Source organism: Rutidosis leptorrhynchoides, chromosome 2 (genome assembly GCF_046630445.1).
Source record: "Rutidosis leptorrhynchoides isolate AG116_Rl617_1_P2 chromosome 2, CSIRO_AGI_Rlap_v1, whole genome shotgun sequence".
Taxonomy (NCBI): domain Eukaryota; kingdom Viridiplantae; phylum Streptophyta; class Magnoliopsida; order Asterales; family Asteraceae; genus Rutidosis; species Rutidosis leptorrhynchoides.
This window is the reverse complement of record NC_092334.1, coordinates 626382561-626406491: the sequence shown is the minus strand read 5'-3', so window position 1 is coordinate 626406491 and position 23931 is coordinate 626382561. Positions and strand designations below refer to the sequence as shown.

The window sequence follows — 23931 nt, the reverse complement described above, 5'->3', positions numbered from 1 at the left end:
CAATCAAAACGTAGCTAGTGATGAGATGTACAATTTTATAACTCGAGCTAAGACCTGAAACTAGCTTCTTCTTTCTTTGCTTGAGCTTTCTCACACTAGAAATCTCTCTCTCTAAAATTGATGTGGAAGGGATGAGGTTGTTGGAAGTGGAGTAAATGACACCCCAAGATCTGATCTAGTGGCCTTAAACTCGTCCCCAAGTAAATTTACCAAAAAGCCCTTCCAAAATATTTAATTAAAAGAAACATAATCTGCCAACAGGAGCAGTGCGCGGCGCGCTCCATTAAGTGTGCACGGCGCACACAAAGGTCTGAACCGTCTCTGATCACAGTTTAATTACACACTGCTTCCCACACTTCATGTACCTTATTTACACTTTTGTACAATAAATATTGGGGTCTTACAATACTATATACATACATATGCATAAAATGAATACGTACAACCAAACACATAAAATAAACGCATACCACAATCCAAGTATAACTAGTAAGCTATACCTAACATACCACCAAGCCAAATTCCGCAAGATTAGCTACAACATACAATAAGTATATATACGTATATACAATAAATAACCAAGATACCAAGTCGTACGCCCTTCGTCCGTCAATCCAAATGCCACTGTAGGGTAATCCCATTAGAGATGTCACCCATAACAATAATATGCACAACACAATGCATTTAACAAGCCCGAACTCTTCGGCACACAATAATAATTAAGGACATATTTATTAAAACAAAAAGTACCTTAATGTCTCCTCGTGGCATTCGCCGCCGCCAACTCGGGATAATTCGGCTTGCGATGTCCTTCTTTATGATAATAGTAGCACATTCCGTCATCACTTCTCGGCATTGTGCACTCCCATAACTTGTGGCCCCTAACACCACAATTGAAACATCTAGGTGCACGAGAACTCATCGTGCCTTTCCCCACATTACCCGTACTCGCACTTGCACCCTTAGTTTTCTTACTTAAGGCACCATACGAATCAACCCTTCTCTTGCTTGAAGGTTCACTAATAATTGATCGCGAATGCGAATCGAAACCCCTAGCCACCGCGAACAACTCCGCAAACGACTTCACTTGACCCCTGCTAATTTTATTCCGCAAGTCATCATTCAAAGTTCGATAGAAATCCCCCATCAACGCATGATCATTCCCAATATACTACGGGAAAAAACGAGCCTTTACCATAAAGGTCGTCTTGAGAGTATTCAAGTCCATAGATCCTTGTCGCAAATTTCGTAACTCATCACGTAAATCCGATAAATCGGCTTGCGTTCGGAACTCCTCGAAGAATTCCTTCTTAAAGTCGTCCCACGATAACCCCATAAACGACTCACCACCAAAAATATCAATTTTATCATCCAACCAATCCTTCGCTCTACACCGCAACAAGCTAGTAGCGAGTCTTGTCCTCTTCTCGGGAGGGCATTCAATAGTGCAAAAACTCCCTTCGACATCCGAGATCCATGTTGTGCTTATTAAAGGATCCGGTTTCCCATCATACATCGGGGGTTTAGTCCTCATGAAGCTCTTAAGACAATGCTCCATCTCACCACTACTTCAAAATTCGAAATACTTCCTATCCATTTCTTCTCGTAACGCACCCATTTGCTCCGCCACGGTGGCCGCAACTCTAGTGTTAAACTCATCGTCGCTCGTCTTGATCCCGTTTCTCGTCGTCATTCTAAAGAATGCAAAACGATTAGTCCACGAACGTATAAAACCACACGCACAACACCGCCCCATCTTTCTAAACACTCGTTGTACTTCACTTATTAAACATGATTTTCACCCGTAACAATGGTAGCTAGTCATTATTAGGCGCACACGCCGTATCAACTTGTTAGTACAACGACCGCCTCGCTCGATGATATAACCAACACAAACAAAAATTCTACGCGATATAAACACACGCAAGAAATAATATCACGATACAAGCCACATTCCTAGTTAGTTCACCTATTCGCCAAGGCACTAACCAAATCCCCTTCCGACCTGTTCTCCTACAAGTCCCACAATAAATAAGCACACACAAAATTCTAAGTCTAGGCACCTATCTCAAGTCGCCTAAATCCCTTAGACCATGCTCTGATACCACTTGAAACGACCCAACCCGTATTTAAACCGGCCCATTTTTTTTATATTACATTAATAATATTTACAACATTTAGGTCCCAATTATGTTTTCAAAAACATCTTCATTACAATAGTAAGTTTAATCGACTTTAAAACATTTAATAGATAAGTTTAAATATCCAAACGGGCGTACACAACATAGTTTGCCAAAACTCGTTTACATCGTCAAAAGATAGTTTCGACCCGACTAGTTTAATTTCCAACAAAACCGAGCATGGTGATTGGGGATACGCTACCCAATCCATATAAATCCAAAAGCACGCCTTCTAAAGCTACCTACGCAAGTCCACTAATTCCCACGCTTACCTGAGCCACCACCTCCACGCGAATCTATAAAAATGTAAACAACGAGAGGGTAAGCTATGAAAGCTTAGTGAGTATAAACATACTATATACATACATATGCATAAAATGAATACGTACAACCAAACAAATAAAGTAAACGCATACCGCAATCCAAGTATAACTAGTAAGCTGTACCTAATGTACCACCAAGCCAAATTCTGCAAGATTAGCTACAATATACAATAAGTATATATACGCATATACAATAAATAATCAAGACACCAAGGTTAACCCCTTAACCCCATACATATGAAGGTTGGCCGAACTACCCGGGCCTTAGTGAATTCGCACTACCCGAGATTCACTTCCTTCACCGCTTCAACAACCGAGATTGGCCGAACTACCCGTGCCCTAGTGAATTCACACTACCCGATATTCACCACCTCATCACTAAGACGACCGAACTACCCGAGTCATCATGAATCCGCACTACCCGAGATTCATCTCCTCCACATCATCAACAACGACGGGTTTGCCCGACATGCCAACGTGAATCCGTATACTCCAAAGATTCACTACCCCAAAACGCACAAGCGTACAACATGGACTCAAACTTAAAGAATCCATTTTCCCATCACATGTAGAGTGAATCCGAGCAAGGATCACTCTACCAACCCGCACCCATCCTATGCATACATACGCATATAATATATTTACACTCACCTTGAAGTCTTGATGGATGCACAAACCAAAATCCGCAATCGCCAATTGAACATACCTATTCCATTTATCACATAACAAACAACATAATTAGGGTGAATTACAAACCAACCTATATTGACACTTAGTGCAATTTCGACCCAAAAGCACTTTCAAGCACAAATCGCGCCCAAACTAACCAAATATCACTAACACGAGTGAGAATGGTCCTAATACACCAATCAAACCCAATCATAAGTGTTAAACACCTATCTTTCCCAAATTGACACATAAACCCTAATTTTGATCCATTTCAAATATAGTCAACCAAAACACCCAAAATGGTTCCAACGCTTCCATAATCACTAACACCAGTGAAAAGGTTCCAACAACGCCAGCTTAACTAAACCACAAGTTTTAAACACTTGTCTTCACCAAAATCAACTTACAACTCTTAATTTGACCCAATTCAAAATCAAGTTTCCAACAACACCCATTTGGGTTCTTTCAACAACATAATCACTAATCATAGTGATTACTCTCAAATTAAAGCCCTAATCATGGCTAAATCATCAACCAACCCAAAAACTCACCAACAACAACAATAACTTGCTACAACTAACCCATTTGAGGTCTAGATGGGTTTTCTCAACAATTAGAACCCAAACCCTAACTTGAATATCAAATCATAAAGATGAAATTCGGAGTTGAGACTTACCAATACCACCAAAATGATGCCGTTGACGAGTAGAACAACTTTAACACTTGAGAATTGGCCCGAAACACTCTTCTTCTTCTCCAAATGGAGCTTTCTCTCACTAAAATGGGTTTTTCACTCTAGGGTGTGATGAAGGAGGTGAAGTGTGTGAAAAATGAGGTTGGAATAAGGTTTGGAACTTATCTCAAACATATAACCCGGTTTCAAAGTGAAAAGACACAAAGGCCCCCATTTTTAACCCAAAAACGAGCCTAAAATAGACTTCCTGCACAATTGTCACGTTTCGCGACACACCCAAACGCGAAACACCTACATTGTGACGATCGCTCCAAATCCATATGGACGAACACGTCATTCATTGATTTCATTGCGAGGTATTTGACCTCTATGTGATACATTTTGTAACATTGTATTCGTTTGAAAAGGTATTTCATAAATGAATATATAAATTCCAGGTTTTTAACATCTGATGATTTCTACGTATAGACAATCACCATTTAAATGGTTTACAATAATACATCTGTTGACAATACAGTCAAAATAAGATACATGGTAATGGTTTGGTGAATGCAAATTTCTTGTATATAGCATGTATGACTCCAAGCACATATCTTGTATCACGTATAAGCAAACAGCGGAAGACTTCTAGAATCCTGAGAATAAACATGCTTCAAGTGTCAACACAAAGGCTGGTGAGTTCATAGTTTTATTATTACACATAATCCGTATATCAATGTGGATTACAAAAGTTCAGTTGTTTTATTCAAAACGTTTATCAATAGGTTTTACATAAAAGGTAGATCACAAGATTTCAGTTGTTTCATCCGAAACGTTTATCAATCGGTTCTACATAAAAGGTAGATCACAAGATTTCAGTTGTTTCATCCGAAACGTTTATCAATCGGTTCTACAAAATTGAGCACCCTGGTAACTAAACTTTAATGCTTATATAATTTGTACCCTTTGTATAATCATCTTAATAATACACGCAAACCAACGTGTACGCTTCTCAAATAGCATACGTCCGTTAAAAGGCTAGTGCTCTAGCTCGGACGGGGATATCAAGCCCTATGGATCCATATACTACTACTCGCGCCCACCAGTTCTTATAACTGGCAGTTAACAGTTACCAAAGCTAAGGGATTTTTGGTTCAAACTCAGTGTAGAATTTAGTATGTACTTGTATCCATTGCGTTTAAAATAAAGTGCATGTATTCTCAGCCCAAAAATATATATTGCAAAAGCAATTAAAAAGGGAGCAATGAAACTCACACAAAATCAGTTTTAGTATTTGTATCCATTTAGTAAAACAGATATAAAAGCATTGCATGTATTCTCAGCCCAAAAATGTAAAGAGAAAAAGGGATCATATGAAACTCACTGTTTAATATTGATATACAATATTGTAGGAAAGCATGTAGACGCATCGGAGATAATAAACACGAGGTTTGATTCACAAAAATATCCCCGAACATTACCCATAACCTCCTTGGCAATAACCCATATTTTCCTTAGCTCTAGCTCGATCGGAAACTCGTTTTGAAAATTACTTGGACAGTACTCCGTCGTAATATTTTATGTACATTATTATTTTTGTATCGCAAAAATAATAATACTAATAATAAGATTAATAAGATTAATAATAATCTTAATAATAATAATAATAATAATAATAATAATAATAATAATAATAATAATAAATATTATACGGAGTAATATATATTTGTGTATGTGTGTTTGATTTTTCATTCGAGCAAAACACCTGAATTTATAGTACCTGGCCTGGAATCTGGAGTCATGCGACTCGCATGGAAATGGCCTTCTGGCCATGCGACTCGCATGAGGACCAGGGACAGCTCACATTGTTTTGGCTCCTAGCTTGTCGACATAATATAAAATAAATATAAATATAATATATATAATTTAAATTAATTAATTATATATTATATTAAATTCACGTGCATAGTTGACTTGTAATTTTTGTTCCGATAAGTCGTACGTTGTCACTCGACTTATATCCCGGTTCCGGTTTTTCGAACGCCCTTTCGTACGCTGAGAAAACTTGTACTTTACGTTTCGTGAATCGTACCTTTGTCAAAATATAGTCTTAAATCATCCATAAAATATACCACTGTAGCAAAGTCAATTTTTACTGTAGCAATTCACTGTAGCAAAGTCAATTTCACTGTAGCAAATAGTGATTTTCAAAAACACTGTAGCATTTTGAGTAATGTGGCAATTTGAAAACACTGTAACAAATTAGTGTTTAACTGGTTCATCTTAAACGCTTTAGTTAACTTATCTAAATATCAATTGAATTAATAAACGAATGTTACTATCGTTTATTATATATATGTATATATCTTTTTAATATACATAAATCAGTTTTTAAATACACATTGGAAGTTATTTATAAATAAATTTTAATAATAAATATTTCAACTTATCATATATATTCAAATAGATATTTAAACCAATAAGTTTAATGTACGGTATCAAACAATTAATACATTGTTACCTTTTCATGTTATAGTATATATGTATCTATTTACATATAATTGTTCGCGAATCGTCGAAAACAACCGAAGGGTATTTAAATATATAAAAGTAATTCAAAATTTTTGAGATTCAGTTTTACAGACTTTGCTTATCGTGTCGGAAATGTTAATCATACAAAGATTAAGTTTAAATTTAGTCGAAATTTCTGGGTCATCACAGTACCTACCCGTTAAAGAAATTTCGTCCCGAAATTTGAGTGAGGTCGTCATGGCTAACAATAAAAATGTTTTAATGACGAATATGAGTTGATAATAGAGTTTTATCTATGTTTGAATAATATGGATAAAATAATCCAATTACTCGAAGCGTATGAGAGAAGTTATCGTAATCAAGTGAAATGGAGAATAGAGATGCGTCTTATCTCTTGATGTAGTAACAATTGATTTCCGGATTTTAAGGAATAGAAAATCTTCATAATCTAAATAAGATTTGATTCTTCAGAATTTGCGGAAATTAGGATTTTCTTTGATTAAATGCGTAATCTGCCTCTATTGCTGCGTCCGATATTTTGCTATAAATTGACCACTTCCGTTGCATTTATTTTCACCACTTCTATAATCTTCTTCCTTATTTCATACTTCTAACAAATTGTGAAATGCTTCATCCAGTTCTGATTCTTGATATACTCCTAACTTTCATATCTGTCATTCTTCTTTTTCATCTACCACCAGAGGAAATTACTTACTTCTACCATTACCTTGGGGTTATAGTGTTTTTCATTCTCCCGTGTCTTTATATTGCTATACGTATTGATATACACGGTTTGTAATTTCGGGGTTGTTATCGGGCTTTATATTCTCCATTATATTTCGGAGCTTCATACTTTTGTTTTCTCTTCCCGACCTTAATTCAAACGGATAATGGTCCAGAATTCGTAGGTATGAAGTTTCAGATGAACATAAATAATGTTCTAAGAAAGAAATGGTAATAGTACAATCTGACTTGTCAAATTACCAGAATACCTCGAAAAAGACCGAATCATCAAGAAATATATTTTCTTGTTATATTTAGAGATTATATAGAATGAATGAGTTATGTAACATGGTTCATGATGAGGGTGGGATCTGTGAACCTTTATCACGTTCCATTAGAAACTCAGCATGACTTACTGTAATATAATCACGTTGATCAAGTGTCATTATATTATACTAACTCATGCTTCAGCTCCCAACACCACTTCCAAAATATTCATATTTTAAACTTGAAAGTTTCAGAATTTAGAAACTAAAATAGTTTCTTTTATGATGTAACACAGATATCTCAAGGAGAAAATTGATTTTCGATACGAATGATTATGAAATTATCTCCAGAAATATGGAGGATATTTATAATGAAAGATACGATGATATTTTAGAATTTCTAATATCAGAGGATGATGAAGAATATTGTCCGTAGGGGTTTAGTATCAGGAGCAAGGTATTCGTTAATGACTTCAGCAGATACTGAATCATTTGTATTCTTTGAAGGCAGGTTTAGTCTTTGTGATTTATCCACAACCCTCCTTCATACTTTGCTCAATCCGTTTTCCAGTTTCAAACCTTCTCTTTTTCTCAGCTTTACCACCATATTATTCTTTATCATCAAACTTTTGACTGTTAAGGTCGTTTACAGTTTTTGCTGCTTCATCAGCATTGTTCCAATTTCAGAGAACTAGTTTCATAGTTTGGGGTGTTTTTTGGAAACTTCACATTCGAAGTATGTAATTCGAGGAGGTAGACGTTATATGTACACATATAACTGTTGGCGTAGACGTGCTGCAAGATTTCAAAATACTGATTGCAAATTCCCGATAGTTGGAACGGCAACTATTGTTACAAGATGTGGATGAGTACATGATAGGGTTTCAATGTATATATAGTGATTTCCGGAGAGATTCAAATAGCAGAGTGACGGAGTCGCTGGTACATTTACTGCTAATATGGTGGAACATAAAAGGTTCCCCAGTAACAAAAACGTATATGCCAAAGTTATAAGTCTGAAAGGTCATCGTTGACTAGTTGAATGGGTGATAATACTGGATACTTTTAAAAAGGAATTGCAAGGTTATTTTCAGTAATAATAATGCCGAAGGATTTATCACAGATACGTGTTAAAGTTTTACTTAGGTTTCGAGAGCTTTCCAGATATATGATTATAAGTACAAATCTTTCTTCTCATAGATATCGTGTAGTTGGTTTTTCTTCTCGTTTGTTCATTAGTTGAAGTGTTTCCAAGAATTTCGATGGGTTTGAACGCAAAATGTAATCATATGATGTTCTAGTACTGTTCTGAATTCAAAGCATGGTTTTCGAAGCATGGTTTTGAAAGATGTAGGAATCTAAGAGTGATGTTTTTCGTTTAATCTTGACTTGGATTCTGATCTATCGAAATCAGAATATGAAATTGAATGAAAATGGTTATTCTGCGATGAACAGATACGTATATCTATAGGTTTGAGCAGTATAGTTAATGATTGCTGAATCAAAATTGAAGAATGTATAGTGTAACATATTAATGTGGAATTTATATATTTCTAGGGTATTACCTACCCGTTAAAATATTCTCATCATTAACAGTTTGTACAAAAGGATTTTCAATTACAATCTTTATGAAAATATATGTATGTATATTTCCTTCAGATGTAATATAAATTTAATGAGTTATTAAACTCATTTGATTTTCGGTTGGAACTAGAAACGAATAATCTCTTCTATATTAAAGATTACATAATCGTCGCAGGATATTTCTCCAATGAAGTTATGAATCAATACTTCATCGTTTATGGTTATTAGTATTCTTCGGTGCCTACGGTGCATATGAGGTTGATACTCGTGGAACAGATTGTGAGGTTGAGGTTTCCGGTGCGGATGTTGTTGTTGGTGGTACTGGTACTGTTGTTGGTTGTGCTGCTGGTACTGGTGGTGCTACCGGTGCTGCCTGTGATGCCTGCAAATTGTGCATCATATTCTCTAAAGCCACAACTCGAGCGCGAAGCTCGTTAACTTCTTCTATTATTCCGGGATGATTGGCGGTTGGTACGAGAGGATGAATAAAGTTTAAAATTCTGGTTATCATATAATCGTTGCGAGATATCCTGGAAATGAGGGTGAAGATAGTGTTTCGAACAGGTTCGCCGGTAAGTGCCTCAGGTTCCTCACCAAGAGGTGAATTCGGTTGGTGGAAAGGATCGCCTTCCTCTTGTCTCCATCGATTAAGTTGATTACGAACCCATCCCCAATTCATCCAGAATTGGTGGTGACTGATTGGTTGATTCATTCCGGTTACACTGCTTTCGGAACTCAGGTGGAAACTCATATCGGAATCCGAAGAACTCGAATTACTTGTAGAATTCATCTTATACGGTTAGATAAAGAATTTTCGATGTGAAATGATTTTCGGATATCGGATGATATTTTAATTACATAGAATACCTTTTTATAGTACAAAGGATCCGTAAATTATGGAGAAACTTTCGGAAACTGTCAAGTAAAGGTAACAGTAACAGATACGCTAAGATATTCATTTTGTCTATATACTAGTCATGCAATCCATGCAATAAGGTGTGTCTAGACTACAAATGATAAGCAGGTAATTTTCCACACAAGGAATGATAAGCAGGTAATTTCTAACAAAAAAATTATAAGCAACAACTTTTATCATGCAGACATGGTCGAAGTCCAGACTCACTAATGTATCCTAACAATAACAGGTTAGACACACTAATGCAAATTCTGGTTCGCTAAGACCAACGCTCTGATACCAACTGTGACGATCGCTCCAAATCCATATGGACGAACACGTCATTCATTGATTTCATTGCGAGGTATTTGACCTCTATGTGATACATTTTGTAACATTGTATTCGTTTGAAAAGGTATTTCATAAATGAATATATAAATTCCAGGTTTTTAACATCTGATGATTTCTACGTATAGACAATCACCATTTAAATGGTTTACAATAATACATCTGTTGACAATACAGTCAAAATAAGATACATGGTAATGGTTTGGTGAATGCAAATTTCTTGTATATAGCATGTATGACTCCAAGCACATATCTTGTATCACGTATAAGCAAACAGCGGAAGACTTCTAGAATCCTGAGAATAAACATGCTTCAAGTGTCAACACAAAGGCTGGTGAGTTCATAGTTTTATTATTACACATAATCCGTATATCAATGTGGATTACAAAAGTTCAGTTGTTTTATTCAAAACGTTTATCAATAGGTTTTACATAAAAGGTAGATCACAAGATTTCAGTTGTTTCATCCGAAACGTTTATCAATCGGTTCTACATAAAAGGTAGATCACAAGATTTCAGTTGTTTCATCCGAAACGTTTATCAATCGGTTGTACAAAATTGAGCACCCTGGTAACTAAACTTTAATGCTTATATAATTTGTACCCTTTGTATAATCATCTTAATAATACACGCAAACCAACGTGTACGCTTCTCAAATAGCATACGTCCGTTAAAAGGCTAGTGCTCTAGCTCGGACGGGGATATCAAGCCCTATGGATCCATATACTACTACTCGCGCCCACCAGTTCTTATAACTGGCAGTTAACAGTTACCAAAGCTAAGGGATTTTTGGTTCAAACTCAGTGTAGAATTTAGTATGTACTTGTATCCATTGCGTTTAAAATAAAGTGCATGTATTCTCAGCCCAAAAATATATATTGCAAAAGCAATTAAAAAGGGAGCAATGAAACTCACACAAAATCAGTTTTAGTATTTGTATCCATTTAGTAAAACAGATATAAAAGCATTGCATGTATTCTCAGCCCAAAAATGTAAAGAGAAAAAGGGATCATATGAAACTCACTGTTTAATATTGATATACAATATTGTAGGAAAGCATGTAGACGCATCGGAGATAATAAACACGAGGTTTGATTCACAAAAATATCCCCGAACATTACCCATAACCTCCTTGGCAATAACCCATATTTTCCTTAGCTCTAGCTCGATCGGAAACTCGTTTTGAAAATTACTTGGACAGTACTCCGTCGTAATATTTTATGTACATTATTATTTTTGTATCGAAAAAATAATAATACTAATAATAAGATTAATAAGATTAATAATAATCTTAATAATAATAATAATAATAATAATAATAATAATAATAATAATAATAATAATAATAATAATAAATATTATACGGAGTAATATATATTTGTGTATGTGTGTTTGATTTTTCATTCGAGCAAAACACCTGAATTTATAGTACCTGGCCTGGAATCTGGAGTCATGCGACTCGCATGGAAATGGCCTTCTGGCCATGCGACTCGCATGAGGACCAGGGACAGCTCACATTGTTTTGGCTCCTAGCTTGTCGACATAATATAAAATAAATATAAATATAATATATATAATTTAAATTAATTAATTATATATTATATTAAATTCACGTGCATAGTTGACTTGTAATTTTTGTTCCGATAAGTCGTACGTTGTCACTCGACTTATGTCCCGGTTCCTGTTTTTCGAACGCCCTTTCGTACGCTGAGAAAACTTGTACTTTACGTTTCGTGAATCGTACCTTTGTCAAAATATAGTCTTAAATCATCCATAAAATATACCACTGTAGCAAAGTCAATTTTTACTGTAGCAATTCACTGTAGCAAAGTCAATTTCACTGTAGTAAATAGTGATTTTCAAAAACACTGTAGCATTTTGAGTAATGTGGCAATTTGAAAACACTGTAACAAATTAGTGTTTAACTGGTTCATCTTAAACGCTTTAGTTAACTTATCTAAATATCAATTGAATTAATAAACGAATGTAACTATCGTTTATTATATATATGTATATATCTTTTTAATATACATAAATCAGTTTTTAAATACACATTGGAAGTTATTTATAAATAAATTTTAATAATAAATATTTCAACTTATCATATACATTCAAATAGATATTTAAACCAATAAGTTTAATGTACGGTATCAAACAATTAATACATTGTTACCTTTTCATGTTATAGTATATATGTATCTATTTACATATAATTGTTCGCGAATCGTCGAAAACAACCGAAGGGTATTTAAATATATAAAAGTAATTCAAAATTTTTGAGATTCAGTTTTACAGACTTTGCTTATCGTGTCGGAAATGTTAATCATACAAAGATTAAGTTTAAATTTAGTCGAAATTTCTGGGTCATCACATACATGGTACGCGACATAGTGATCAGGACCCAAGGAAAATTAACCATCGCGTTTTGACCCTGTCTGTCGCGGTTCGCGACATCCCCAAACGCGACATACCCTATTAAAATGCGATACTTGACCTGATGCACCCCAATTCCACTTTTAATAACATCCAAGGTCAAACGTGGTCACTTAAATGCGTCCTAAAAATTTAAACACCTACCTTGGACTCCGTATGACGTCCTGAGCGTCATGTTTAGAAAAACGGGGTATTACAGTCGAACTCCTGACCTCCCCTAAAGGAGGCAGGCCACCAACCGCTGAACCACATCATAACTTCCTACATATATGTATATTATGTTAGTCAACATGGCTAAGTTAACCTTGTAAAAGAGAGGAAAACTATTTCTTAGTGATTAATCATCACCATTAAGCTTACCATTGATAAATGTAATTCCACCACTCTAAACAAGATGAACCATCATTAGACAAAAATCAACCATCAAGTATATTAAGATTTGTGATTTTTGAGTATTAAATAAAAAGAATTTTCTGCTATTATTGAATTTGATTATTGAATGATGATTTTATGATATGATAAAATTGAAAATGCTTTTAAATAGCAGAAAAATTAATCTAAACCGAACATACAAATACTGGGTTTTAGCAAAATAGTTCATATGCAATAATTCACTGACATACGAGACTATACACAATAATTTATTGACTGACGGGACTACACAATTTGGACTGTACAATGGTTGTTTTCAAAAGAGTATGAAAACCTGGTGTTGGCAAAGTCGGTTTTTCAGTTATCATGAGAAGTTCCCTAATCGGCTTTGTTAAAATCGGTTTGTTCGTGACATGACAAATACGTTCAATTTTTTGCAGACCTATATGAATACCTTGTAAAATCGGTGTTGACAACATCGTTTTATTGTGACATATGTTAAACTGGCTTTCCCAAAAAGGGTTATGCTAGTTTTGTAAAACATGATTTTGTAAAACAAATGTTTAGTTTATAATTTTTAGTCGATTGTGACTCCATAATAGGGTTGAAAGTAATTCATAATTACTTTGACATTTCTTGATAAAATGTACTTTTGGTATTTATTTTGATTGTTTTAAATCATTAGTAAAAGAAAATGTGTCACTATATAGTAGATATACATATACATATTTAAGTGAATTTACAAATATCCCATTCTATATATTCATATAAAGCTCTAAAATGATGATGTCATCATTTTACTAATTACTTTTTAATTTTCATAATAATGATGTCATTATTTTATATTAATATTAACTATAAATTAAAAAGATACAAAATAAAAATAAATAAATGCCGATAATATATGAATGCTGGAAAGTAAAAATAATTAATAAAAATATGATTTAATATTTAATACGAAATTACTGTTTTATAAATATGTATCTCAGAGCATCTCCACCATATATTATCATAACTATTTTTCTAAATCTGTACAAACCTTTACAACTCTTTTTCTCAATCTCCATCATATTATCCAATAACATTTTGTTTCCAAAAAGCAGGTACAAACTTTCATGTCATTGTTAATAATTTTTTCAAAGAATTATTTTCTTTTATGTGTTATTTAATAATGAAATTTATCACGCCTTGAATGTTTTATTATTATATGTTTGTTAAACAACAATAATCTGAAAATCGATAATATACGTCAAATCATATTGTGACTATTTAAAATGAAGGTATATAGTATGATAGAAGAATTCAAAAATAATCATGATTTTCGCGAGATTAAACCAGGAATTTTGAGTCCCTCTTTTAATGTTAAATATACCATTTATGACAAGGAAAATAGTAATTTTAATGAAAATTGGAAGAAAGTGGTGGAAGAATTAATGTAGTTCATTTATTCTGACCAAGTTATCAAAGACAAGTTTCTTAGTCGAAATCAACGGTCATTAAAATAAATGAATTTAGCATTTACATTCACTTAATACCAAAAACATATTACTAAACTATTTTATTTAAACGTTCCCGTGTTTCACAGGTCATTTCACTAGTTATCAAATATTCTACAACTTTTATGTTCGATGAAATTTAATAATTTATGGTATATGTGTATTTGGATTCTAAATATACATGTATATATCTTAAATTAATTTGTATATCTAGATTATATATATATATATATATATATATATATATATATATATATATATATATATATATATATATCTACATACAGTGGCGGATCTAGGTTTCATAGTCACTGGTGTCACTAGTTAAAAATTAAAAAAAAATTTACATTATCCAGTGGTGTCACATACAAAAAATTACACTATCCAGTGGTATCACTAGTTAAACACTCCAAAAATATTCTACTGCATCGCGTATTTAAGTGGTAGCCCGTGCTACCACTCAAGCCTATATACATCTGCCCCTGTCTACATATATCGAATGATAGTAGATATATCTTATGGTAAATTCTTATCCACATTTCATACACTGATTATCAACATCTATGATACACTATTCATCCATTTTGAGTGTTTATATTCATCATTAAGCCAAGATCAAATAGATATCGATCCAATGGATCCGGTGTTTGTTGTCATCTCTACTTGTGAACTAACTTACATAAATTATGTATCAATTTGAAAATGCATACGGGTAACTAAATAAAGTTTATTTTTACTCTGGTGTACCATGTTTAACAGGTTATTCTATGACTGTTTTTGACTCTCTTTCTTTGACTAAATCAAGATATAGTAAGATTTGAACTTGAAATCTCCTGTAAAGATATCAGAACATCAACCATTATTAGGCTACTTTAGAATGATTTGATAAATACTTATTGTGGATCTTATTTACATCCATATCACTATTAAACCAAATGGATGGTTAAATAATATAGATGTTAAATTAATTATTTAAATTTTTGAATTCATTAAAATTATGTTTATTTAAATAATTTTAATTAACACACGATTCGATGTTGGATTAATTGGGGTGTTTGGATTTGTATATTGAATATTTATTGTGTGTTTTGAATTTTAATCATATAGGATACGTTTGGTAAAACTATCTAGTAGCTAGTAGCTTGTAGTTGTTTGATGATAGCTTGTAGTTGTTTGATGGTGGCTTGTAGCTGTTAGCTTTTAGCTGGTAGCTAGTAGTTAGTAGCTGTTAGCTTTTTTTATTATGTATATGTGTGTTTAACAGAGTAACTTGAACTGTTAAAATAAAGAGTAAAATGACAAAAAGATAAAAGTTTTTTTTCTCAAATGCTAGCTCAAGTAGTTTCTAGCTTTTTATCACCCTCTAAATGCTTTAAGCTCCTTTAACCAAACAAAATTTTTTATTAGATATGAGTTTCTTCATAAAAACTAAAAGCTTCAAAAAAGCTCTTAAAAGCTTCTTGCCAAACATAATCATAATCACTTGTACCAAATCCTGTTATACATTTATGGTGTTTTGAAGTTAGTTTTACCTATATTTAATAACCCAACAATCGATTTTTAAACATTTGACAAATCATATCATTTAATAACTTAATAAGTAAATTATCAGAAAAGAGAAATTCTTTAATTTGTGGTTTAATTTACAAAGGTTTTATAGGGGTATTTAGGATAATAATGGGTGAAAAATGAAATAGCTAAATACATGGAAATTGAATTATAAGCGAAGATCGTAGCGCACTTTCATTATCCCTCTACTAGTATGTGTCCCGTCGGTATATCAATGAAAGTTCAGACAGAGAGAATAAACGGACTCCTCGAAGGCTACTTAAACCACTTTAGTGCAAACCGAAAGGAGTGGAGCTATTGCATTTTCAAGGATCGTGTTTTGTTGCAATAAAAAAGTGTTATATATATATATATATATATATATATATATATATATATATATATATATATATATATATATATATATATGTATGTGTGTGTGTGTGTGTGTGTGTGTGTACGTTTTGTGCCTCATAAATCATAATTTATCGATTTATGCTTATCTTGTTTAACACTGATAAATAATTTCTTGCCCATTAATTGACTTTTGAAAGTCTTTCTTTTTCAATTTTAGTTGACAATAAATTTCTTTGTTTGTACTGTGTAATACTTGGATGAAAGTTTCATTAGTAAAAGGACATTTAAGTCCAACCACTAATATAATTTTTATCAAACATTATTATTATACAAAATAAATAAAAATAGTCATTGTTGAAAAAAATACTTTAAAATAAATAATCAACATTTATGAGTATGTTTGGCAAAACTAGTTTGTAGCTGGTAGCTTTTAGCTTTTTAAATATATTCTGTTTCGCAGAATAGCTGAATTTGTTAAATAAATAGTAAAATGAAAAAAGTTAAAAGCTGTTTCAAGTAGTTTTTAATTTTTAGCTTTTTTTTTCTTGTTTAAAAGTTTTAAACTCCGCTAACCAAATGAAACTTTTTATTAAATAGGAGTTTTTTTATAAAAGTTACAAGTTAAAAGTTCTAAGAAGCTCCAATAAGCTCGTCGTCAAACATGGCCTATATATGTGACGAATGAAGTACTTATTAACATTATAAAAACGTAATTATTAATAATTCACCTTCAAAACTTAAATCCAAACATCCCTAAATAATTATCCAACGATTCTAATTTCTACTTGCGCAATTTGCCGACCATGAGAATAGATATGGCACTTTTCTTAATTCTTTTATCTACATATGTAAGGTCATCCATATTGTAAGAATATATGTGACTATCTTATACTTCTTTAAATTTTTTTTAGAAAATATAATTAAACATAACTAATACTCCGTAATACAGAACTTACTAAAAAATTTTTTTATTTTTTTAGAACGGCTTGTTAGTTGTTAGACCCACTCACACATCCACACAGGAGGAAACCGCGGACCCTTAACTGGCATCCAAGCGGGCAGACAGTCAGGAATTCCACAGAAAACCCCCTGGTGGGACTCGAACCTGAGACCTCCCACTGAGGCTCGGTCCTAGCACCCGGTACCGTTGAAGCAATGCTACGTTAGTACAGAACTTACTAAATTATAATCACATAAATTTTATAATTAAAAAAGCTAGGACCTACCTTGGTTTTGAAGGCAAATGACCACTAAGAGTAACATTCAAATATAACTAGCTTAAAAAAAAAAAATCAGAATCCGGTTGAATTCTGATCCTGGAATCGACAATGCATGCAACTCAAATGTACAAAGATTAAGGTGTCGTTTGTTTTTCAGTCTGCAAACTTTATTATGTCTTTATGTATGCGCTCGTAGATGTTTTTTTTAATGCAGACATGATTAAGTTATTTTGCAAGCATAAAATAAACAATCTTCAATATTCAGTATACAGACCTTTAAATCACATCTTCTTTACAGACATGGTCCACAAATCTTTAGACAAAAACAAATTAAAAAACAAACATCACCTGAATCTCTTTAATTTGAGTGGTAAGGTAGAATAGTAAACTACGCATAATAATCATTTCTAATTTTTGCAACTTAGAAACACCAAATTTTATTCTAATTCCTTTCATTTCTTTTCAACTAACTACTCTAAAACATAAAAGATGGCTTAAGAGCAATATTCTTCATATCATATGAATATAGATAAATATATGTACGGAGTATTTATTTTTTTCTTGATTAATTGACTACCTTGTACTTACATGTATGTATGTATTGACTTCTAAGAGTATGAGAGTATCATATAGACCTAACAGACCTAAACACATCATAAGAAATGTCTAACCCAATAAAGGAAACTTGTCGGATGTATAGCGAGTATATGAGTTAATTCAACAAAGAATATAACTTTACGATGACGATGCAACGCATGGCGTAAAAGTCACCTCATGTTATGTAACTATACCCTCCTGCACCGAAGCGCAAGCTTCACCCCTCGTTCTTACCAAACTGCAAAATAGCCCCACGACAAAACAGAATATAATCTCGTTCCAGAAAACACTAACATCATTGTATTGAAAACACAACATGAGTTCATGCTACACTAATAATACAGACCCATCCCCAGATAAATGGCAAAAAGGTCATCCCAAGTTGTTAGCACATTGAGAAAATCAAACATCATAAAACACTAGTACAAAGTTAAATACAGTATAAACTACACAAACTGAGTCAAAGTCAAGTTATATATGGTCTACTCCATCTTCTTCACTGCTAGCTTCCCCTCCATGTCTGAAAATAACATAATTCACCAGTCAACATTCCACATTTGAAGCATACATATTTGTAATTAAAAATCATTTACCAAGTGTTTGGTTGTAATTTACTATTTTTTGTTTAGTGTTGAATGTGATTCTAATAATTTTTTATTTATAAAAAAAAAAAAAAAGTCTTGCAAAGTAGGTAATAGATGCGGCCAAAAGGGGCATATGTTTAATTTACTAACCGCCAAGAGGTCGTTAGATTTCGAGTGTTTCTGTCCAACTGAAGTTTTTCCAAGGCAGCTGAGGCTCGCATAATGCCCTCGGGAATATCATCATTGTCGTATCTTCGGTTGTACCCGTCTTTCCTGTACCCCCAATTTGAGGAGCCTCCCTTTCTATCTGAGTATAATTAGTAGAGGAGAATTAACATTTATATTTATACATTAATTATTAATATTAATATTAATGTAAGAAGTAAAAACATATCCTAAAATAAGGAAATTAAAGTACTTACCAGATGTTTGGGTAGCAGGAAGTTGCCTGGAATATTAGACAAAAATAAGCATCAGTACTCACATAATTTAACAAAGGGTCAAATTACACATTAATTAGTTTTTGTTTGGGTAAACGCGATTTGTTATTTGTTATTATTAATTATTAATTATTAATTATTAATTATTAAAGATAAAGATATCATCCCATATATTTGAAGATCAGTCAAACAATTCTTATAATTCATGTCTCATATTAAACCTTGCATATTTCAGCGGTGGGGAGTAAAGTTGGGTAATGGGTCTAGAAATACCTGGGATTGAATTGGATACGGAGCAGTGTTGTAAAAATCGGCCGACTTGGCCAACGCGTCGGCCGATGCGTCGTTTTTTTGGGTTCTCCGTCCCGTTTTTTCAGAAAACGACTCAAAAGACGGTCAAAGCTAAAAGTTCGGTCAAAGTTGGTCAAAAAGGTCAAAATCAGTCAAATTTTCGTCAAGATGTGAGATGTTTTAAAATTAGGGTTTGTTTTCATTTTTTGGGCCGCTCTTTTCTCTGTGTGTCCTTACTGATTATGTATTCGTTAACATTAATTGAGTTTGAAGTTTGATTGTATTTATATTCAATTTCTTATTTAAGAAATTTATAGTACAGAATCAACTATTTTATACATATATTAATATATATCTAAGAAATTATTAATAAAGTCAACGTTGGTCAACGACCAATGCGTCACCGACGCGTCCCCGACTCGGCCGACGCGTCCTTTTCAGGTCTCGACCGATACGTCCCCGACTCGTGACTTTTACAACCTTGATACGGAGTATATTTTAGCTCGGGTCAATCATTAGGTCAACACGCAAACACTTTACTATATATAAATTTATAATATAATATTCTCAAAGAACCTTTTATATATCAAATATCAAATATATTTTATAAAACAATGTTAATCACAATCATCATATATAGGTTTTGAATAAAACAATTTAGAACTCAAGGCTAATATGCATCCAAAAATAAAATTTTGGCCAATATTTGAAAAGCTTCTCTTTGGCTATTTTTCATTTATTCTTACATAACCATTCAGCCTGTTTGAGACCAAACACAATGACTTTCAATTTGGTGGTGGTGGCAGTTACTAAACGAATGCTTAAATGCATACATGAAAATCACCTTCCGAGAGGTGGCAAGCCCCCGACAACAGACGAAGATGACGATCTTCGATTCCGATAGTCAAAACTGTTCAAGGAATCCTGTTCAGACGTGACTAATCTCCTTCTCTCTTGTGGTTGATGCTATAAAAAAATAATCTTCATTAGCACTAATGAAGACAAAAAGACCACTTAAAAGACGATCACTATACGTCTATATTCAAGATAAACTAATTTCATCAAAAATACTTAAAAACCATATATGTGCGATTGTGCCCACCTATTTAAGCATGTGTATAGACAGACCAATATATATATGTATATATATATTGATTTTTATGAGCATCCATATGGAGATGCATAAGCTTATGCACACAGACATCAAAAAATGTTATGGGAATACAACAAAGTAACAAACCTCTAGAGATTCCAGGAACCCTCCAAGTATATTCAACAGCATCGGACCATTATCTCCATTTCGGTTTACATCGTATCCATACTTATTACTCAAGTCTTTTAATTCGGCTTTCCATGCATCCTTTTGCTGCAATACCAAGTTCAAATATGTTAGAGGATATGATAAAAAATCCAAGTGTTTCACTAACTATAATACTCTGACTGTTGTTTCAAACTATCGTGCTTTTAAAAACACTAGAGGTAGCAGAACAGGCCATTTATATGAGTGGAAACAGGATTCTAGGTTGACCCATCAATACTTCTTTTCTTTTAATTCTATATATATGAATATATAAATATGATATATGATATATATGATAATTGAATTAATATGATGACGAAAACTGTACTATTATTTAAATCAACGTAACCTTCTTTTAAACCTTTAGAAGATTGTAACGTGTTTGAACGCAATTTGAAAACCCTTTTTGACTTGCTTTGATCCATTTAAACTTTTCTTTGTAGCTAACTTTCTTTCTGTTTGACCCCTTTATATTTAAAAAAAGGGGTAAAACCGACCCTCTAGTGGCCCCACACCGACTGGTCCCACGGCCAACATGTGAGAGGAAAATCGCATAACCAACCCGTTATATATATAGAATATATACAACTCATACTGGCCTTTTTTCACATATGTGGGTTAAGAACAAATGTTTGATCAGCAAGAACATGTACACAATAATGTGTGCAAGATAATATTTAATTACCATATTACACTCAGGTAAATAAACTTTCATTGTATGGCTAAGTTGTGCCCAGTCCAAGTATTCACAAACTAGAGCTGTTAAAAGGTGACCTGAAAACATCTCAATTAATTAATAAAACCATCATAAAAAACCACACATAACCATGTTTATAAACTGATACGTGACTGACTACACTGAACAAAAGAGCCTTGCTACAAGCCTACAAATACAATGACAAGACATAAATGAAGTAACGATATACAGAATTCAGATGAGCAAGGATTCATAGAAGCATATGGGCATTTTAGTTCAAAACTTGTATCCCTAAGGGGTGCCAGGATTTGTTTTTAGAGCCGATTATTAGATGGGGCGTTTTATGCTTGGATAAACATTTTTTGATAATAATACAAATGACAATTTTTATCAATTAAAATACTTAAAAGGTTTTAGATCGTACATTTACCCCTTGTTGTGATAAGGTTTTTCCATGTTCGGGTTATCCGGGAGGTCGAGTATATTTACTCTGGTGTACGCGGCCTAGCCGGATTGACCGTTTCTGAACCCTGATTTGAACCCGAGACCTCTTGTAACCAGGATCTTAGGGCCCCAACCGGCTCTTAGTGATGATTATGAATCAGGTTAAGTATCAAGAGTTGTCAAACACTTAACATCTATTACAATTTCAAACAGCATAATGACATTTAAATACTAGTGTGTGCAACCAATCTTTTTAACTGAACATCTAATTTTCATCATTTTATATCACATAAACACACCCAGATATCCGTAAGAGCTAGTATTAGGGCACTTGTTAAAGGTTAGCATTTAAAATTAATTGCTACAGTATTATTTTTAGGATAATCATTCATTTTCTTGATCAAACTCATTAGTTTATTAAAATAAGTACGCTTCCCAATGTAGTATTTAGAAATGTACCCATAGGAGAAGCATGAAGTTTCCTTGCACGATCATTGCAGCTCCCCAAAAGTGCAGGAGACAAGCCTTCATCTTTTTCAATTACCTTATCCTCTTCTTCTATAGCCTCAAACACACTTGCTCTAAGTTCAGCCTTGCATTGTAAAATTAGCCATTAGTGAAAATACATAAATGATAGATCACGACTTGGCGACTTAGAACTAACTCAATATAAAACAAAGGTCATATATAACTAAATAATATTGTCTTCAAGCAACAAAAGCACACATTTTTCACAAATTCTACACCTAAATCCTGGCTGTTTTCCTTAAAAATTGCTAACCTCAACCATTAAGATTCAAAATCTAGTAGCTGCTAAACACCAGCACTAACTTTCCCACTATAACTCAGGTCCTAATACCAACTCAACATTCATCAACAATTAAACCAGACCCATCAACATTTTTCACAATCATTTTTCGGAAAAAAAAAAAAAAAAAAAAAAACCACACACACACATAAGGCAAAATACAGATACCCATCTGACCTAACACTCTTTTTACTCCTCATTGTCAAAAAAAGTTTGCACTTTTATGAAGAAAAAAAAACATACCGCACTTGACATTTGGCATTTCAAACAAATTTAGAATAAGTCTAGATATTTTTAGAAAATTACATAATAAAACATAACCAAAAAAAGTTTGCACTTTTATGAAGAAAAAAAAAATACCGCACTTGACATTTGGCATTTCAAACAAATTTAGAATAAGTCTAGATATTTTTAGAAAATTACATAATAAAACATAACCAAACCCTCATTATTATCAACAATTAAACCAAACCCTAGTGATTTAACAATTTTATACACCTCATTATCAATAAAGCAAGCATCTTTATGAAAAGGAAAACAAACCCACATGGGGTTTATGATAATTTAAGAAAATGTAACGAAACCATTAGATAAAAAGAGATATGAAAGGGAAAAGGGTTTTACTCGGATCTTAGCGAGAACCCCTTTCTTTTCTAGGGATCGAGTGACTAGGGTTTTAAGGTCCATCATTTCTCTAGCGTAATCATCCATCTTTTCTTCTTTTCTTCTTTTCTTCTTTGTTTGTTGGTCTTCTTCTTGTTTTTCAGATGAATTTTACAATTAGAATAAGTGAAGAACCAAAAACCCCCCTCCTCCTGAATGTGTGGGAAAATCCGAATGTGTTCGGGCTGTGACTTGTGTAAACAGTAGTGTTCAAAAACTAGTATCTCCTTACTTAAAATAATTGAAATGAGAGCCGGTATTCACGCATCAGTTTTTGATTTATATACATCTAATTTACTAATATGTCCTTACTTACAATAATAGTGTTTTAACTCTCTATATAAATTTAAAAATATAATTATAAGTTTTATGATAAAAAGTTTGTAAAAATCAAAAACTAGTGTGTGTGAATATCACTTCCCAATTAAAATGGTTCGGATAATATGAATAAGATGACGTCGAATACATAGACTATATATTTAGTATTTG

General features: G+C 33.1%; 1 protein-coding gene across 2 annotated transcripts; it reads right to left on the bottom strand.

Annotated features, from left to right (window-relative positions):
• Positions 1-18489: 18489 nt before the first annotated feature.
• Positions 18490-23504, bottom strand: LOC139893608 (protein TONNEAU 1a-like). Of its 2 annotated transcripts, none has more exons than XM_071876771.1 (8): positions 23404-23504; positions 22431-22563; positions 21516-21604; positions 20771-20896; positions 20375-20496; positions 19222-19247; positions 18950-19106; positions 18490-18735 (listed from the first exon to the last, which is right to left on the bottom strand). In XM_071876771.1, exons 1-8 carry the CDS (start codon positions 23488-23490, stop codon positions 18687-18689), a joined length of 789 nt encoding a protein of 262 aa, XP_071732872.1. In that variant the 5' UTR covers positions 23491-23504; the 3' UTR covers positions 18490-18686. The 2 variants fall into 2 exon arrangements, with proteins under 2 accessions (XP_071732872.1, XP_071732873.1); XM_071876772.1 differs by having other exon boundaries at positions 18950-19102.
• Positions 23505-23931: the final 427 nt, after the last annotated feature.

Bases quoted from the DNA above. Each gene is read 5' to 3' on its own strand.
- LOC139893608 (XM_071876771.1), bottom strand. From the start codon at position 23,490: ATGGATGATTACGCTAGAGAAATGATGGACCTTAAAACCCTAGTCACT. The intron at 22,564-23,403 runs GTAAAACCCTTT...TTACAATGCAAG, and splicing joins GGGTTCTCGCTAAGATCCGA to GCTGAACTTAGAGCAAGTGT. The intron at 20,497-20,770 runs GTTTGTTACTTT...ATTTTTTTATAG, and splicing joins GGTTCCTGGAATCTCTAGAG to CATCAACCACAAGAGAGAAG.